General features: G+C 53.5%; 1 protein-coding gene across 1 annotated transcript; it reads right to left on the reverse strand.

The window, feature by feature from the left end:
• Window positions 1-1,098: 1,098 nt before the first annotated feature.
• LOC105495267 (glycogen synthase kinase 3 alpha) lies at window positions 1,099-14,120 on the reverse strand. The gene is made up of 11 exons (XM_011764572.3): window positions 13,700-14,120; window positions 11,468-11,655; window positions 7,784-7,867; window positions 7,517-7,627; window positions 5,463-5,593; window positions 5,268-5,374; window positions 4,188-4,285; window positions 4,012-4,107; window positions 3,398-3,584; window positions 2,967-3,059; window positions 1,099-1,782 (listed from the first exon to the last, which is right to left on the reverse strand). The coding sequence occupies exons 1-11, from the start codon at window positions 13,980-13,982 to the stop codon at window positions 1,709-1,711; spliced, it is 1,452 nt and encodes a 483-aa protein (XP_011762874.1). The 5' UTR covers window positions 13,983-14,120; the 3' UTR covers window positions 1,099-1,708.
• Between the last annotated feature and the right edge of the window lie 535 nt (window positions 14,121-14,655).

The following is a 14,655-nucleotide window of genomic DNA, read 5'->3' on the forward strand; positions in this document are numbered from 1 at the left end:
CCTGGGAAGGGGTCATGGGGTGGTAGGAGGGTGAGGGACACCTCAGTGACTTCATGGCTGACCACATGTGAGTAGCAGGGAGGAAGGCATCCCCAGGATCCCAAGGTCTGCCCCTTGCCCAGAATGGCCATCCTCCCCCTTATCAATCTGCTTGCTCTTTATATTCATTCATTCGTTCTACAAACCAGGTGAAATCCAAGTTGTGTTGAGCAAAGAAGGGGCAGGGTCTGTCCTATCCCAGGCAGTGTAAAGATGCCCCTGGAGTGGGGTGAGCAAACTGGAGAGCACAGACCCCACAGGAACAGTCCTTTTACTCCATCTGGAGCATTTAAAGGTCCTCCCTTTTTGTTCCCCAGTGGAATCCAGTAGGGGGCATACCCGTTGCTCCTCCCCAGGCCCCCTTCCAACTCTGGGGTGTCCTGGCCACACTCACTGCTTGGTGCCATGTGGAGGAGATAACATTTCCTTCTGCCTGTGCCCCACTATCTGGCCCCAGCATGTTTTAAGTGAGGATAAAAGTCAAGTTCTCTGCCCCTGCCTTCCCAGGGTTGTCACTTCCCAAGATCCCTAAGAGGTGGACCAGGTAGGTGTCCTGTTTAAGACTTGGAAATGAAGGCTTGGAATCTTCTAGGGTGCCACCTCCAGCCATGGCCACCCAACAAAGAGTCTACAAGCAGGCTAAGTTTTGGCCTGAGTAACTCCTCATCTCCTGTCCCCCCAGACCCTAGAGCAGCAGGCAGCTTGGGCTAAGACAGCCTGTTCAAGTCCTGACTGTCACATAAGCCCCATGACCTTCCCTTCTCTGATCCCCAACTGGCTCACCAGTTACTGGGAGGTTAATCCCTCCCTCTCTAAACAGAAGCAGATGATTTATGCTGGGTCATGGGGCAGGCTCCTCCCAGGCCTTGACAGCAGATAACAACCTAGATGGAGCTCATCACCACACATGCAGAGAAAGCCACGATGCGAGAAGGCTGGGCACCTGAGCCAGGGCCTTCAGACAGCCCTCTGCCTGAGATGCAGCTCACTCCTGTCCCAGAACAGTCCCCACCTGGGAGCCCCCACCACCTCAGTGGAAACAGGCAGCCAGACAGAAAGCAGGTTTTCATGCCAATAATTTATTGAACGGAGGTCTGTACACAGGCAAACCTTACTGTGGAAACTAAGACATCAGGAGCTCTCTCCACTCCCCTGGCCCTCCAGGGTGGGGTGAGGAGGGAGTAGACCTTGGGGGCAGAGGACAGGAGGGGAGTTACAGCTGTAGGAGGGGCGGGGCCAGGTTGGACGGTGCGAATCGACGTTTTCTTTAAGAAAAAAATTATAACAATCTATTTACACCCGGGGGCCAGGGAAGGGAAGGGGAGACAGGGACTGGGCTGGTTCTATTTACAAGGAACACAGGAGGGGAGGGGGTTTGAAGGAGGTGGAGGCCTGGGGGAGGGGAGGGGGCCAAGGGGGTAGGAGGTCCTCATCCCCCCAACACCCTGTCCTTCTCTTCCCTCCCCACAACCAGTTAAAATCCTCTTAAAAAGCCCACCACAGGGGTGAGGCTGGTGAGGGAGGGACTGGAGGTGGGGACAGGGACTCATTTACCTCTGCCCTCTAATCTAGGGGCCCAGCCAGGGCAGGAGCTTGATGGGCTATGGCCCCCCTTCCCAGCCCCTCTTGGGGCTCCCAGATGGAAGTGGAAGGGTGGTTGGTGGGGCCCTCAGGAGGAGTTAGTGAGGGTAGGTGTGGCATCGGTCGACTGCCAGTCTGAGCTGGTTGGAGTCTCAGTTAAAGCTGGAGGGAGGGAGGGAAGGAGCAGAGTTAGCCTTTGCCTTTCAGACACCCCTTCGCCCAACCCAAGAGTAGGAATTCTCTTGTCATAGATGTTGTGTTAAAAGTTACAAGCTGTTACTTTAGGTGAAGGGTTGCAAACTCAAGTAAGTGCTAAAGGGCCGGGATAGTAACTCAGTGACGCAACAGAGTGCCAGGCTCCATGTAACGGAGTGGCTGGGCTGGGCACAGTGGCTTATGCCTGTTATCCCAGCACTTTGGGAGGCCGAGGTGGGCAGATCACAAGGTCAGCAGTTCGAGATCAGCCTGGCCAACATGGTGAAACTCCATCTCTATTCAAAATACAAAAATAAGCCAGGCATGGTGGTGTGCGCCTGTAATCCCAGGTACTCGGGAGGCTGAGGCAGGAGAATCACTTGAACCCAGGAGGCGGAAGTTGCAGTGAGCCGAGATTGTGCCACTGCACTTCAGCCTGGGTGACAGAGCAAGACTCCATCTAAAAAATATAAAGGGCGCCCACTGTCTACTGTCAGTAGGATGGGCGGGCCCTCTGCTGCCCAATCTGGTTTTCTTCCCTGAGAGAAACAGGAAATCTGTATTTTTACACAAAATAGCGCCGTTTTTAAACCTGGGCAACATGACCAGGCACAGTGGCTCACGCCTGTAATCCCAGCACTTTGGAAGGCCAAGGCGGGAAAATAACCTGAAGTCAGGAGTTCGAGACCAGTCTGGCCAACATGGTGAAACCTCATCTCTAGTAAAAATACAAAAATTAGCCAGGCATAGTGGTGTGCGTCTGTAATCCCAGCTACTCGGAGGCTGAGGCAGGAGAATTGCCTGAGCCCAGGAGGCAGAGACTGCAGTGAGCCGAGATCGAGCCACTGCACTGCAGCCTGGGTGACAGTGAAACTCTATTGCAAAAAAAAAAACCTGGGCAATACATTCAAATTTTTGTTTGTGTTCAGGCCAAACGCTATTTCTCTGGCTTTCCCATTGGCATTTAAACACAGAAGTACGCAAGAATGCCCTCTAAAGGTGGTCATTCACATGTTGTAAGACGTGCTTCCTAAGCCATCAAAATGTCAATGATTTAAAAATACATTCAGGAAACCCAGCGATTGAGCGAATAGCCCCACACTCCCCAAGCTGAGAGATACTTTAACCCCCAGCAGATGGCCCCCACTTACCTTGTGAGGACTGGGTGAGGGTGGTAGTGCCCGCTGGGGACCTCAAGTGAGGAGGGATGAGAATGGCATTGAGAGACGGTTGGATGGAGAGTTCTAGAAACACGACATACCAGTCAGGGTAGACTACAGCAGGGTTATGATGGGCACCAAATGGGAACCCAGCTATTAGAAAGGCCAGTTGTTTGTGGACACCTCAGCCACAGACCTCTCTCAATGAAAAACCAGAAAAAGTTTAGCACGAGGCAGATCACAGTAGAACACGACTGAAGCAGGTTCGGTTCCCCCTGAATCTGGGCGTCATCTTTCCTGAGCCCCAGGCCTGCCTTGTACCCTGCCCTTAGCTCCCCACTCCTGCTTCAACACCAAGCTCTTCGCAATCTGGCTGCCCCCTGACCCCGCCCCACTCCCCAGATCCCAGACTATGCCCTCACCACCAGCACTGAAGTTGAAGAGAGGGGGAAGTGGGCGGTTGTTAGGGAGCTGGGTTCCCAGACATCGCAGTTCATCAAAGAAGCTGTGTGCGCAGGCCTCTAGTGGGGAGAGCCTTGAGGACGGGGTGTACTCCAGCAGGCTAGAGCAGAGCGCGATGGCCTCTGGCGGCGTTCGAGATTTGAACACCTGGGGGAAGGGGGCAGGGGTCATGAGAGTGAGATGCCCTGGGCACTGGCATACTCCTATTATCTCACTGCCACAGTGGCTGCGGCAAGTTATGACTGGCTGCTTCCCACACCCCCACCTTCCAAATGAAGAAATTGAGGCCCAACCACTAAGGAGAGGTCAGTTTGTATCGGGTAAGCAGCCAGCCCAGGTCTGGGACCATATGAGCCCTGCTGACCCTCCATAAAAACTGGAATCTTGAATTTACTTGTGGGTTCTCAACTTTTAAAATGCCATAAACTTTGAAATCGGATGGAAGTTACTGATCCCTGGATAACTCTTCAAATCCTCCCAAGCCATGATTCTGAGGCCAGGTCCACAGAACAGTTGACCTCCAAAGGGGACCAGCTCTCAGCCATACTGCCCTGAGCCCCTAGTCCTGCCCCACCTTTGTCCAGGGGTGAGCTTTAATCTGAGGGAACTTGAACTCCGTGTAGTTGGGGTTCATCTCTCGGATTTGTTCCCGGGTTGGTGTTCCCAGCACCTGTAAAGAGAGGGGGGGTTCTGAGACAAGGGCCCCATCCCTCAGCCCCACCCCCTGCCCACCCCGGCCCCGCCCCTCACCTTGATGATCTCCACCAGCTGGTCCACCCCACTGTCCCCAGGGAAGATGGGCTGGCCCAGGAGGAGCTCCGCCAGTACGCAGCCAGCTGACCAAACATCTAAGGGGAAATGGGGGCAGCGTCAGGGCTAGGCGAGTAGGGCCACCAACCTCCCAGTGCTTTTATTCTTCATGGCCATCCTAAGAGTGTCAGGAGCCCTGTTTTCTCAAAGACGAAGCACCTGTCCCAAGGACACATGCAGCTTAGAAACATGGGCCTAACCTTGACCCTGCAGGTCTGCAAGCTTTTGCTCCACTCTCTAGTATAGGTGTGTTTCCAGCCCTCAGTTCCTCTCTCTGCTAAGGACCTCAATGAGCTCGCTCTCTCCCACTAGCCTTGGACGACAGACCAAACTAGGCCCAAACCTGCCAACAGGCACCCATGTTCTTTGGGCCACAGGAAGGTACAGCCTTAAATCCTGGACTGCCTTCCTCTTGTTCCAACCTCTATCCTGCCCATGAGAAGAGCTACAGCCTGGCAGTCTCACTCCTCCCTGCTTTGTACCTTGACCCCCCACAGCACGAGTTCATACCTAAGGACTCCACAGTTTGTCACGCTGCTGTGGAAGGTACCCTTTCAAACTCTTTCATGCCCATTCCCTCAATTCAGGCTTCCCCTCATGCCTGGAAAATGGCAGTTGTCCCCACAAACGGAAGGACACAGAGGCCCTGGGAGCAAGTTGCACCTTCATGGTGGCAAAGCCTTGCTTCCTGGTTCCCCCAAGGTCTCTGGCAGCCCTTCCCCCTAGCTGAGAACAGAGGGCTGACAGGGAGGTTCCAGAGCTGGTATGGACTCTGGAGTCAGGTCAGCTTTCAAATCCCAGCCCTGCCCAGTCCCAGTGGTGCCAGTGCAGGCAGGCAGCCTCACAGCTCTAAGCTCATCTGTAAAATGAGCATTCAACAGCATCAGCCTCCTAAGTTTGTGAGGACTGGATACAAGAAGAGAAGTTAAGCTTTCATCACCAAGCTTGGCATACAGCGCACAGAAAACTCCGAAATTTCCCAGATTGCCACTCCCCCCACCCCCCTCCCACAACTCTGACCGATGGATGAGGTGTAATCAGTGGCTCCAAAGATGAGCTCTGGGGCCCGGTAGTAGCGAGAACAGATGTAGGAGACATTGGGCTCCCCTCGGACCAACTGCTTCGCACTGTGGGAAAAGATGGGCAGGGGTAAACACGGGGCAAGGGCTGGGGTCCCCCCTGCCTCTTCAGCCACTCAAAACGCCCCAGGCCCACCTGCCAAAATCGCAGAGCTTGAGGACAGCAGTGTCAGGGTCCACCAGCAGGTTCTGGGGCTTGATGTCACGGTGACACACGCCCTGGGAGTGGATGTAGGCCAAGCTGCGGAAGAGCTGGTACATGTACACCTGGGGCAGGCACAGGACAGCAGAACTTTAGCCCGGCTTTCCCCATACAGCACCACTACCCCACCAGCTTGGCCTGAAGAGCCCTTCCAGGCCCACTCTCCCTGGTGCCGCCACAGCTTTGGGGAAACCCGTTTGAAACCCTTGGTTCTCTTAGTGTGCACCACAGTCAGTTGGAGGACTTGTTAAAACAGGGACTACTGGCCGGGCGTGGTGGCTCACGCCTATAATCGCAGCACTTTGGGAGGCCGAGACCCGCCTGGCCAACATGTTGAGACCCCGTCTCTACTAAAAATACAAAAATTAGCCAGGCGTGGTGGTGCACGCCTGTAATCCCAGCTACTCGGGAGGCTGAGGCAAGAGAATCACTTGAACTCAGGAGGCAGAGGTTCCAGTGAGCTGAGATCACGCCACTGCACTCCAGCCTGGGTGACAGAGTGAGACCCTGTCTCAAAAAACAAAAACACAGGGACTGCTGGGCCCCATTCTCAAGAGTTTCTGGTCAGTGAGTTCTGAATCAGGCATTTGCAACAAGCTCTCCAGCACTGATGCTGGTCCCCGGACCACACTCTGAGAACCACTGCTTTAATCACAACCCTTGGCAGAAGCCTGAAGAGTAAGATATGTCAGGAGGTTGTCATAAAACAGGCTAGGGAGCCAGGCACTCAGCTTCCCCCTCACCAAAACCACTGGCTCCTTAATCCGACAATCAAAACCACCCCTGAGCCTGCCCCCTCGCCAGCTCCATTTTCCTGCCACTCTCCCTCCCACTGACTAGAACAGAAGTACCATGAGAGCAGGATTTTGAGTTTCAGTCACTGCTGCATCCCCCAGGGCCTAGACAGACCAGGGCCTGACAGGGCTGCTTTCTAGACCCCCTTCCCTTTATTCCACTTCCCCTCGGCCAAAGATGCCGCTCCCTTGCCCTGTGCTTGGTCTCCTCCAGGAAGCTTTCCTTGATCCTTCTCACCCACACACCAGGCTGGGTGCTTCCTCCATTTCCAGAATTCCCTGTGTTCCTTCTAGTATGGCAGCAGCTAGTTCATTTAATAGTTTTCTGTGATGATGCCTGTCTACCCTACCAAACTGAGAGCTCTTCAAGGGCAAGGCCTGCGTCGCAGTCAGTGGTGCGTCTGGAATTCCTCAGCCCTGGGCCCCGTGTGCAGGCAGCCACAGGACAGATTGGCCAAACCAGAGAGCTCCCCTCCTGGGAGGTGAGGTCCAACAGCCACAACCACTGGTAGAGCCCACATCGGCTCACCCAGGCTTGGGTACGTAAAGCCAGCAGAAGCAGCAGCTGGGCCCCAAGTGACCTCCAGCAAACAAACCCACCCACCTCCTTCCAATGCAGTAGGCTGCTCCAGCTTGTTTGCCACATCATCCCTGGGCTGCAATCATACATTCATTCATTCATTCATTCATTCATTCAAACACCTCCTGAAGGTCTGTAACACCCAGGGCACGGCACCAGGCACTGAGGAATGAGCCTGCACAGATGATGGACGGAGATGCATTCCTGGCTGTGTGGATGCTAACCTTCCTCCAACTCTAACTCCTTCCCACCTACCCCCAACCAAGGCTCTAAAGGCCCAAACTCTGGCCTCAGCAGCTTCCTATGCAGTCCTGGTCCCCCCCACCCCCTTATCCTGAGCTAACTCCAACATCTCTGGTGCCACTGGACTCCCTATATGGACCTAAGCAAGTACCTGGCAGCCTCTGCAGCCCCAGGTCAGGCTGCCTTCCTGATTCAGTTAGGCCTTGCCTGCCTTGGCCCTCCCCTGTGTCAGGCAAGCTCCATCTCTGGGGGTCATGGGGCCTCCGAAAACCAACACAAACTTGGCAGATGAGGGATCCCATAAAAGGTGGGAGGCTCCAGAGCCCCTGGCTTTCTGGGTCTGGGTCCCAGCAGCCCGCCTGCCAGCATACCTTGACATAGAGGATAGGGATGGTCAACTTGGCCTTGGTGAAGTGGCGGGCCACCCGGTACACTGTCTCGGGCACATATTCCAGCACCAGATTTAGGTAAAGCTCATCTTTCTGCAGGGAGCAAAGGAGAGGCGTGAGGCACTGTGAGAAGAGTGAGGAAGGCGGAAGGAAGGTGTGCAGGGAGCAGTGGGGGAAAGGCAGGTGGGCAAGAAAATGGCTGGAGTCGAGGTGGAGCAACCCACCACCACCACCACCTCGAGGTCTCACCTTCTCCCCACTGGAGTAGAAAAAGTATCTCAGCCTCACAATATTGCAGTGGTCCAGCTTACGCATGATCTGCAGCTCTCGGTTCTTGAGGGCAAAGGGAGAGAGTCTCAGTATACGACCAACTCTCTCGGCTGCCCCTCCCTACTCACTCCCCACAACAGCCAGGCAGCTACTCCCTGTGTCCCAGCTCCAAGGTCCCCTGGGGTATCCCCCAATTCCTTGTCTCCAGACTACTCTCCTCCCACACGAGCTGGAAGCCTACCGGTTAAACCCAGGCCACAGATATGTTTTCTTCACCCCAATTTTTTTTTTTCTTTGAGACAGAGTCTTGCTCTGTTGCCAGGCTGGCATGCAGTGGCTCGATATCGGCTCACTGCAACCTCTGCCTCCCTGGTTCAAGCGATTCTCCTGCCTCGGCCTTCCAAGTAGCTGGGATTACAGGCATGCGTCACCACGCCCAGCTAATTTTTGTATTTTTAGTAGAGATGGGGTTTCACCACGGTGGCCTGGATGGCCTCGATCTCCTGACCTCGTGATCCACCCACCTCAGCCTCCCAAAGTGCTGGGATTACAGGCATGAGGCACTGCGCCAAGCCACCCTACTTTAAAAATAAAAAATAAAAAAAATTCAACTTATTGCTGAAATGTAAAAATCAAATGACACCTTCTGATTTTTTTCTCCAAAAGAAAGTTTTAAAAAGGATAAGCCGGGGCTGGGCACAGTGGCTCACGCCTGTAATCTCAGCACTTCGGGAGGCTGAGGCGGGCGGATCACGAGGTCAGGAGATCGAGACCATCCTGGTTAACACGGTGAAACCCTGTCTCTACTAAAAATACAAAAAAAATTAGCCAGGCATGGTGGCGGGCGCCTGTAGTCCCAGCTACTCGGGAGGCTGAGGCAGGAGAATGGCGTGAACCTAGGAGGCGGAGCTTGCAGTGAACAGAGATCGCTCCAGCCTGGGCAACAGAGACTCCGTCTCAAAATAATAATAATAAATAAAATTAAAAGGATAATATAAAATTTATTTATTTTTTTTTAAAGAACCTGGCTATGGGCCGGGCGCGGTGGCTCAAGCCTGTAATCCCAGCACTTTGGGAGACCGAGACGGGCGGATCACGAGGTCAGGAGATCGAGACCATCCTAGCTAACCCGGTGAAACCCCGTCTCTACTAAAAAATACAAAAAAATAGCCGGGCGAGGTGGCGGGCGCCTGTAGTCCCAGCTACTCGGGAAGCTGAGGCAGGAGAATGGCATGAACCCGGGAGGCGGAGCTTGCAGTGAGCTGAGATCCGGCCACTGCACTCTAGCCTGGGGGACAGAGCCAGACTTCGTCTCAAAAAAAAAAAAAAAAAAAAAAAAGAACCTGGCTATGTTAGCCAGGATGGTTTTGAACTCCTGGCCTCAAGCAATCCTCCTGCCTCAGCCAATCAGTTTAAGGATTACAGGAGTCAGCTACCACACCCAGCCTTAAAATAAAAAATAAATAAATAAATAAATAAAAACAGCTGGGCTCACACCTGTAATCCCAGCACTTTGGGAGGCCAAGGCAGGGGAATCACTTGAGGCCAGGAGTTTGAGACCAACCTGGTCAACATGGCAAAACCCTATCTCTACTAAAAATACAAAAAAATTAGCTGGGCATGATGGCGCATGCCTGTAATTGCAACTACTTAGGTGGATGAGGTATGAGAATTGCTTGAACCCAGGAGGCAGAGGTTGCAGTGAGCCGAGATCACACCACTGCACTCCAGCCTTGGTGACAGAACAAGATTCTGACTTAAAAAAAAAAAAAAAGAGACCATCCTGGCTAACATGGTGAAACCCCATCTCTACTAGAAATACAAAAAAATTAGCCGATAGTGGTGGCACGCGCCTGTAGTCCCAGCTACTTGGGAGGCTGAGGTAGAAGAATCGCTTGAACCCAGGAGGCGGAGGTTGCAGTGACCCGAGATCGTGCCACCACGCTCCAGTCTGGGTGACAGCACAAGACTCCGTCTCAAAAAAAAAAAAAAAAAAAAGATTGCACATCTAAATCCAGTTTTTAGTTTGTCTTGAAAACTCAGGGCTGGGCACAGTGGCTCATGCCTACAATCTCAGCACTTTGGGAGGTCAAGGCAGGGGCAGATTACTTGAGGTCAGGAGTTCAACACCAGCCTGGCCAACATGGCAAAACCCTGTCTCTACTAAAAATAAAAAATTTAAAAAAAAATTAGCCGGGCGTAGTGGCCCACGCCTGCAATCCCAGCTATTCAGGTGGCTGAGGCACGAGAATCGCTTAAACCTGGGAGGCAGAGGTTGCAGCAGGCCAAGATCGTGCCACTGCACTCCAGCCTGGGCGACAGAGTAAGACTCCATCTCAAAAAAAAAAAAAGAAAAACAAAAAATCAGGTGTGGGCGGCCGGGCGCGGTGGCTCAAGCCTGTAATCCCAGCACTTTGGGAGGCCGAGACGGGCGGATCACGAGGTCAGGAGATCGAGACCATCCTGGGTAACACAGTGAAACCCCGTCTCTACTAAAAATACAAAAACTTAGCCGGGCGAGGTGGCAGGCGCCTGTAGTCCCAGCTACTCGGGAGGCTGAGGCAGGAGAATGGCGTGAACCCGGGAGGCGGAGCTTGCAGTGAGCTGAGATCCGGCCACTGTACTCCAGCCTGGGTGACAGAGCGAGACTCTGTCTCAAAAAAAAAAAAAAAAAAAAAAAAATCAGGTGTGGGCATGTGAGGCTTGCCCCCTACCTAGCACAAGCAACAACAGACAGGTGGTGGCCATCCAGCTCACCCTGGTCCCATGGAAGCATCTGGATCCTTGAACTCTATCTAGGATCCTGAGTCCCAGACTCCAGGCATCGGACTCTTCCCAGAATGTGGTCTCATCATTCTTACCCATTCTCTATTCCTCTGTGAGGCCTAGGAACTCCCTGCCCCCACATCCCTCTCACTTCTGGAACTCAACTCCAATCAAATTCTGAAACCCTAGAGCTCCTCCTGCCCAAGGGCCCTCCCTGCCAAGACCCAGGCCCTGGTCTGGTTCCTTTCCAGTCTAGGCTCAGTTCTCCTACATCCAGACTAGCCTAAGCTCCAAATGCCAGGCCCTTAAACACTAATTATTCCTCAACTTCCACTTCCTCCACCTCCTTCTAGTTCCCTGAGCTTCTCCTAGCTCACGGGCACCTCCATTCCATCCTGCACTGGCCAAACACCTGGGGAGAGCGCGACCTTCCGAACCCCCTGCGCTAGCTCTTCCAGGTCCCTTTCTCTTCTGGGAAGAAGTGTAACCAAATGGTTAAGGTAGGGTTTGGGAATCAGATTCTAGCCTTGACTGGGGCACTTGCTCTATGACCTCAGGCAATCCTGTTACTGAGTTTGTTTCCCTGCTTAAGGTTAGGGTACACTTAGAATGGGTATAACCGCAGTATCTACCCTCAGAGAATCTTTATGTAAATTAAATAAGAATTTGCCTATAAAGCACTTACGTTGAGCAAATGCCCAGTAAAAGCTCTGGGCTCTCCTGGGATCCACGTTTCCCATCTCATTTCCTCTTTTCCCCACGTCTCATTTCCTCTTTTCCCCACTTTCTCTTCTGGTCCATGGCTCTGAAACCTAAGCCTCCAGCTCTCTGGCTGGGGTTCTCCCACCAGTCACACCAAGTCCCCAAACCTCCCTGTCCCCATCCCGCCCAAGCTACCTTGAACCTCTTGTCCTGGAGAACCTTCTTGATGGCGACCAGTTCCCTGGTCTCTGCCAGCCGTGCCTGGTACACGACCCCAAATGAGCCATTGCCAATCACTTTGATGTCTGTGTAAGCCACCTCTTGGGAGCGCTCTGGACCTTGGCCTAGAGTGGCTACCACTGTGGTCACCTTCCCGCTGTCACCTGGGGAACAAAGGGGATACACGATCCACTGACCCATCCTGTCTGTGCATCACCCCATCCTGGGGCTGTAGGAGGAAGGGAAATCTCTGCAGGAAGTTCGTTGGGGACCACTTTGTTCCCTCCTCCTCTTTGAGGAAAGGTGGATGCTGGAACCTTCCCAGTGACTTTTCCCCTCTTCCTTTCTGGGAACCTTAAATCCTGCCCCCCCTCCACATGGGAGGATATTGATACCTAAATCTCTCTGCTTCAAGGCTGGCAACCCCAAATTTCTACTTCTAGGAAGCAATAGATCACTGGTTGTCTTGGTACTGGGAGACATCAGATGTTGACTCCATCTACTCTGGATCTACTGCCCTCTGGCCCCTCCTCTTTGGAGAAAGCTTGACCTGGCCTCTTCCACTTAAGGGAGCAGTAACCCTCAGGTACTCCCACTTCAGGAAAACACTAACCTATCTCACAGCCTAGAGGATACTGACCTCTAAGTCCTCCCCTGTAGAGCTGGTAACTTCACTGGTTCTTGGTGACAGAAATGAATGTCCTCTCCTGCTGTATGTACCAGTGCCCTGACCCTCACTTTTTGGTACTTTGAGGTTAGAAAAAAACACTGACCTGACCTCTTCATCTGAGTGGTCCAGAGACCCAGACTCCTCCCCGTATGTGGGTGGTCCCTAATGGACAAGCACCAAATTATGAGAATGATGAACCTGACCTTTATTATCAAGGGGCTATTCCAGCCTCAGTCCTTTGAAGGAAAGCTATAATTTCCAATTCCCATTATTCAAATGGTAGCAAACCTTGGTGCCATTCTTAAAGGATAGTGACCCCTTTGAGTAACTGATGAACCAAATCCATTTTTTCTTTTTTTTTTCTTTTATTTTTTTTGAGACACAGTTTCGCTCTCGTTGCCCAGCTGGAGTGCAATGGCACGATCTTGCCTCACTGCAACCTCCGCCTGCTGGGTTCAAGCGATTCTCCTGCCTCAGCCTCCCGAGTAGCTGGGATTACAGGCGCCCGCCACCACGCCCAGCTAATTTTTTGTATTTTTAGTAAAGACAGGGTTCCACCAGTTGTCCAGGCTGGTGTCAAACAGAACCTCAGGTGATCCGCCTGCCTCAGCCTCCCAAAGTGCTGGGATTACAGGCGTGAGCCACCGCGCCCGGCCACCAAATCCATTTTGAGGGGCCAGTGACATGTTCTTTCAGAGGGAGATAACCCTACATCACTATTTTTTTCAGAGCCAATGACACCATACCTTAGAACAATTATTAAACAAGTATAACCTTAGATCCATATTTTATAGGAAACTGTGACCTACCCTGCTCCATTCCATTTTTGTTAAAGGAGACACACCAAGCCATGTATTTTAAAACATGGACTATGGACTTGATTTGAAGGATATGCTGACTCCCAATGTCTTTAAGAAGCAGTAACTATTAATTCTCACCATTGGGGGTACAGCTCAACAATATTTAGGGTGGGTAATGATGCCAGGTCTTGGTTTTAATAGGGAAGGTGATCTGAGTACCAGGTTTGGCAAGCCTGGCCTTATTCTTTGGGGACACAACACAGTAACCTCAAAGCCCTGCTTCTAAGTGATATTCACTCCAAATCCCCATCTTCTGAAGGACAGCGAATGCAGATCCCTCTTTTTCGGGATTGGTCTTATTCTTGTTCTCTTAGGAGACAATAACCCTAAATCCCCATTTGCAAGCGACTGTGACCTCTGATCCAATATTATAATGAGTAGCAACGTCAGATACCTGTTCTTAAGGCTCAAGGACCCAAGATCTCAATAATGAAAGAACAGGGACTTGTAACCCCTGTTTCTTTGAGTGTTAGTAATTCTGATCCAAGAGTAATTCTGATCTCCAAGAGATGGTAACCCCAAGACCCCTTTTCCTGGGAGGAAGAGGGCTCAGATCCCCGATTTGGGGAGGCATAGTTACCTCTGGCTCCTACCTAAGCATATGAAAGAACCTGATGGATGTCTGAGGAGCTTTGGGAACCCTGATCACCACCCTACACGGGCGCCGCTAGTACTCACGGCCCAGCTTCACCCCGGGCGGCGGGAAGCTAGTGCCTGCGCCGGGGCCTCCGCTGCCTCCGCCGCCGCTGCCGCCGGGTCCACCCCCGGAGCTCGAGGCCCCGACGCCCCCACCCATGGCCCCGACAGATGCCTTTCCGCCGCCGGTGCCGCCTGGGCCGGAGGCCGAGCCTCCGGGGCCGCCGCCGCCGCCTCCGCCTCCGCCGCCTGGCTCCGCGAACGAGCTGGTCCGCGCCCTGCCCGAGCCCCCAGGGCCGCCTCCCGAAGGCCCGCCGCCGCTCATGGCGCCGAGCACAGGCCCAGGCCGCGGGGCTCGGGCTCCCCGGGCTGCCCCAGCCGCCGCCGCTGCCGCCGCCTCCCCCGGGCTCTGGCCTCTTCCAGGCCGCGCCGCTCGGGTTTGGGCTCCGGCTCCGGCCCAGCGCCCGCCGCGGGGCACGCCGGGAGATGCAGTCCGGCTGTCGTCCGCGCCGCCGTCGCCGCCCTCGGCCCGCACAGAGAGCCCCGTGGCACGCCGGGAAATGAAGTCCACAAAAGCCTCAGAGTAGACCGCGGGAATGACGGGTCGCGCTGTACGTCGGGAAATGGAGTCCAGGGTAATCTGTCTGCCGACGGTACGACGGGGAGCCCTGAAGTATTTCGGGAAGCAGAGAGCCTGATGCACGCTGGGAAACAGAGTCCACTCACTCAGTTTATTGGCTGTGTGTGCGTCCCAGAGCCCGGTGCGCTCTGGGAAATTGAGTCGGCGCGCGTGAACCTGCGGATCTCGGACCGTGAAGCAGGCCGGGAAATGGAGTCATCGCCACGCCCTCACCGCATTGCAGGTGTAAAGCGATTCTTAAAGCACGCCGGGAAATGGAGTCCCAGGTGGTTTCTTAAGTCCCAAGTGGATACTGCAATTCCGGAGATGGGAGAGGAAATGGAGTAAATTTCGCGCTTCTCTTCCCAGGTACGCTAGG

This window comes from Macaca nemestrina, chromosome 20, assembly GCF_043159975.1.
Source record: "Macaca nemestrina isolate mMacNem1 chromosome 20, mMacNem.hap1, whole genome shotgun sequence".
NCBI lineage: Eukaryota > Metazoa > Chordata > Mammalia > Primates > Cercopithecidae > Macaca > Macaca nemestrina.

Bases quoted from the DNA above. Each gene is read 5' to 3' on its own strand.
- LOC105495267 (XM_011764572.3), bottom strand. From the start codon at position 13,982: ATGAGCGGCGGCGGGCCTTCGGGAGGCGGCCCTGGGGGCTCGGGCAGG. The intron at 7,628-7,783 runs GTGAGACCTCGA...TGCTCCCTGCAG, and splicing joins TCTACTCCAGTGGGGAGAAG to AAAGATGAGCTTTACCTAAA. The intron at 1,783-2,966 runs GTAAGTGGGGGC...CCCTCCCTCCAG, and splicing joins CCTCACCCAGTCCTCACAAG to CTTTAACTGAGACTCCAACC.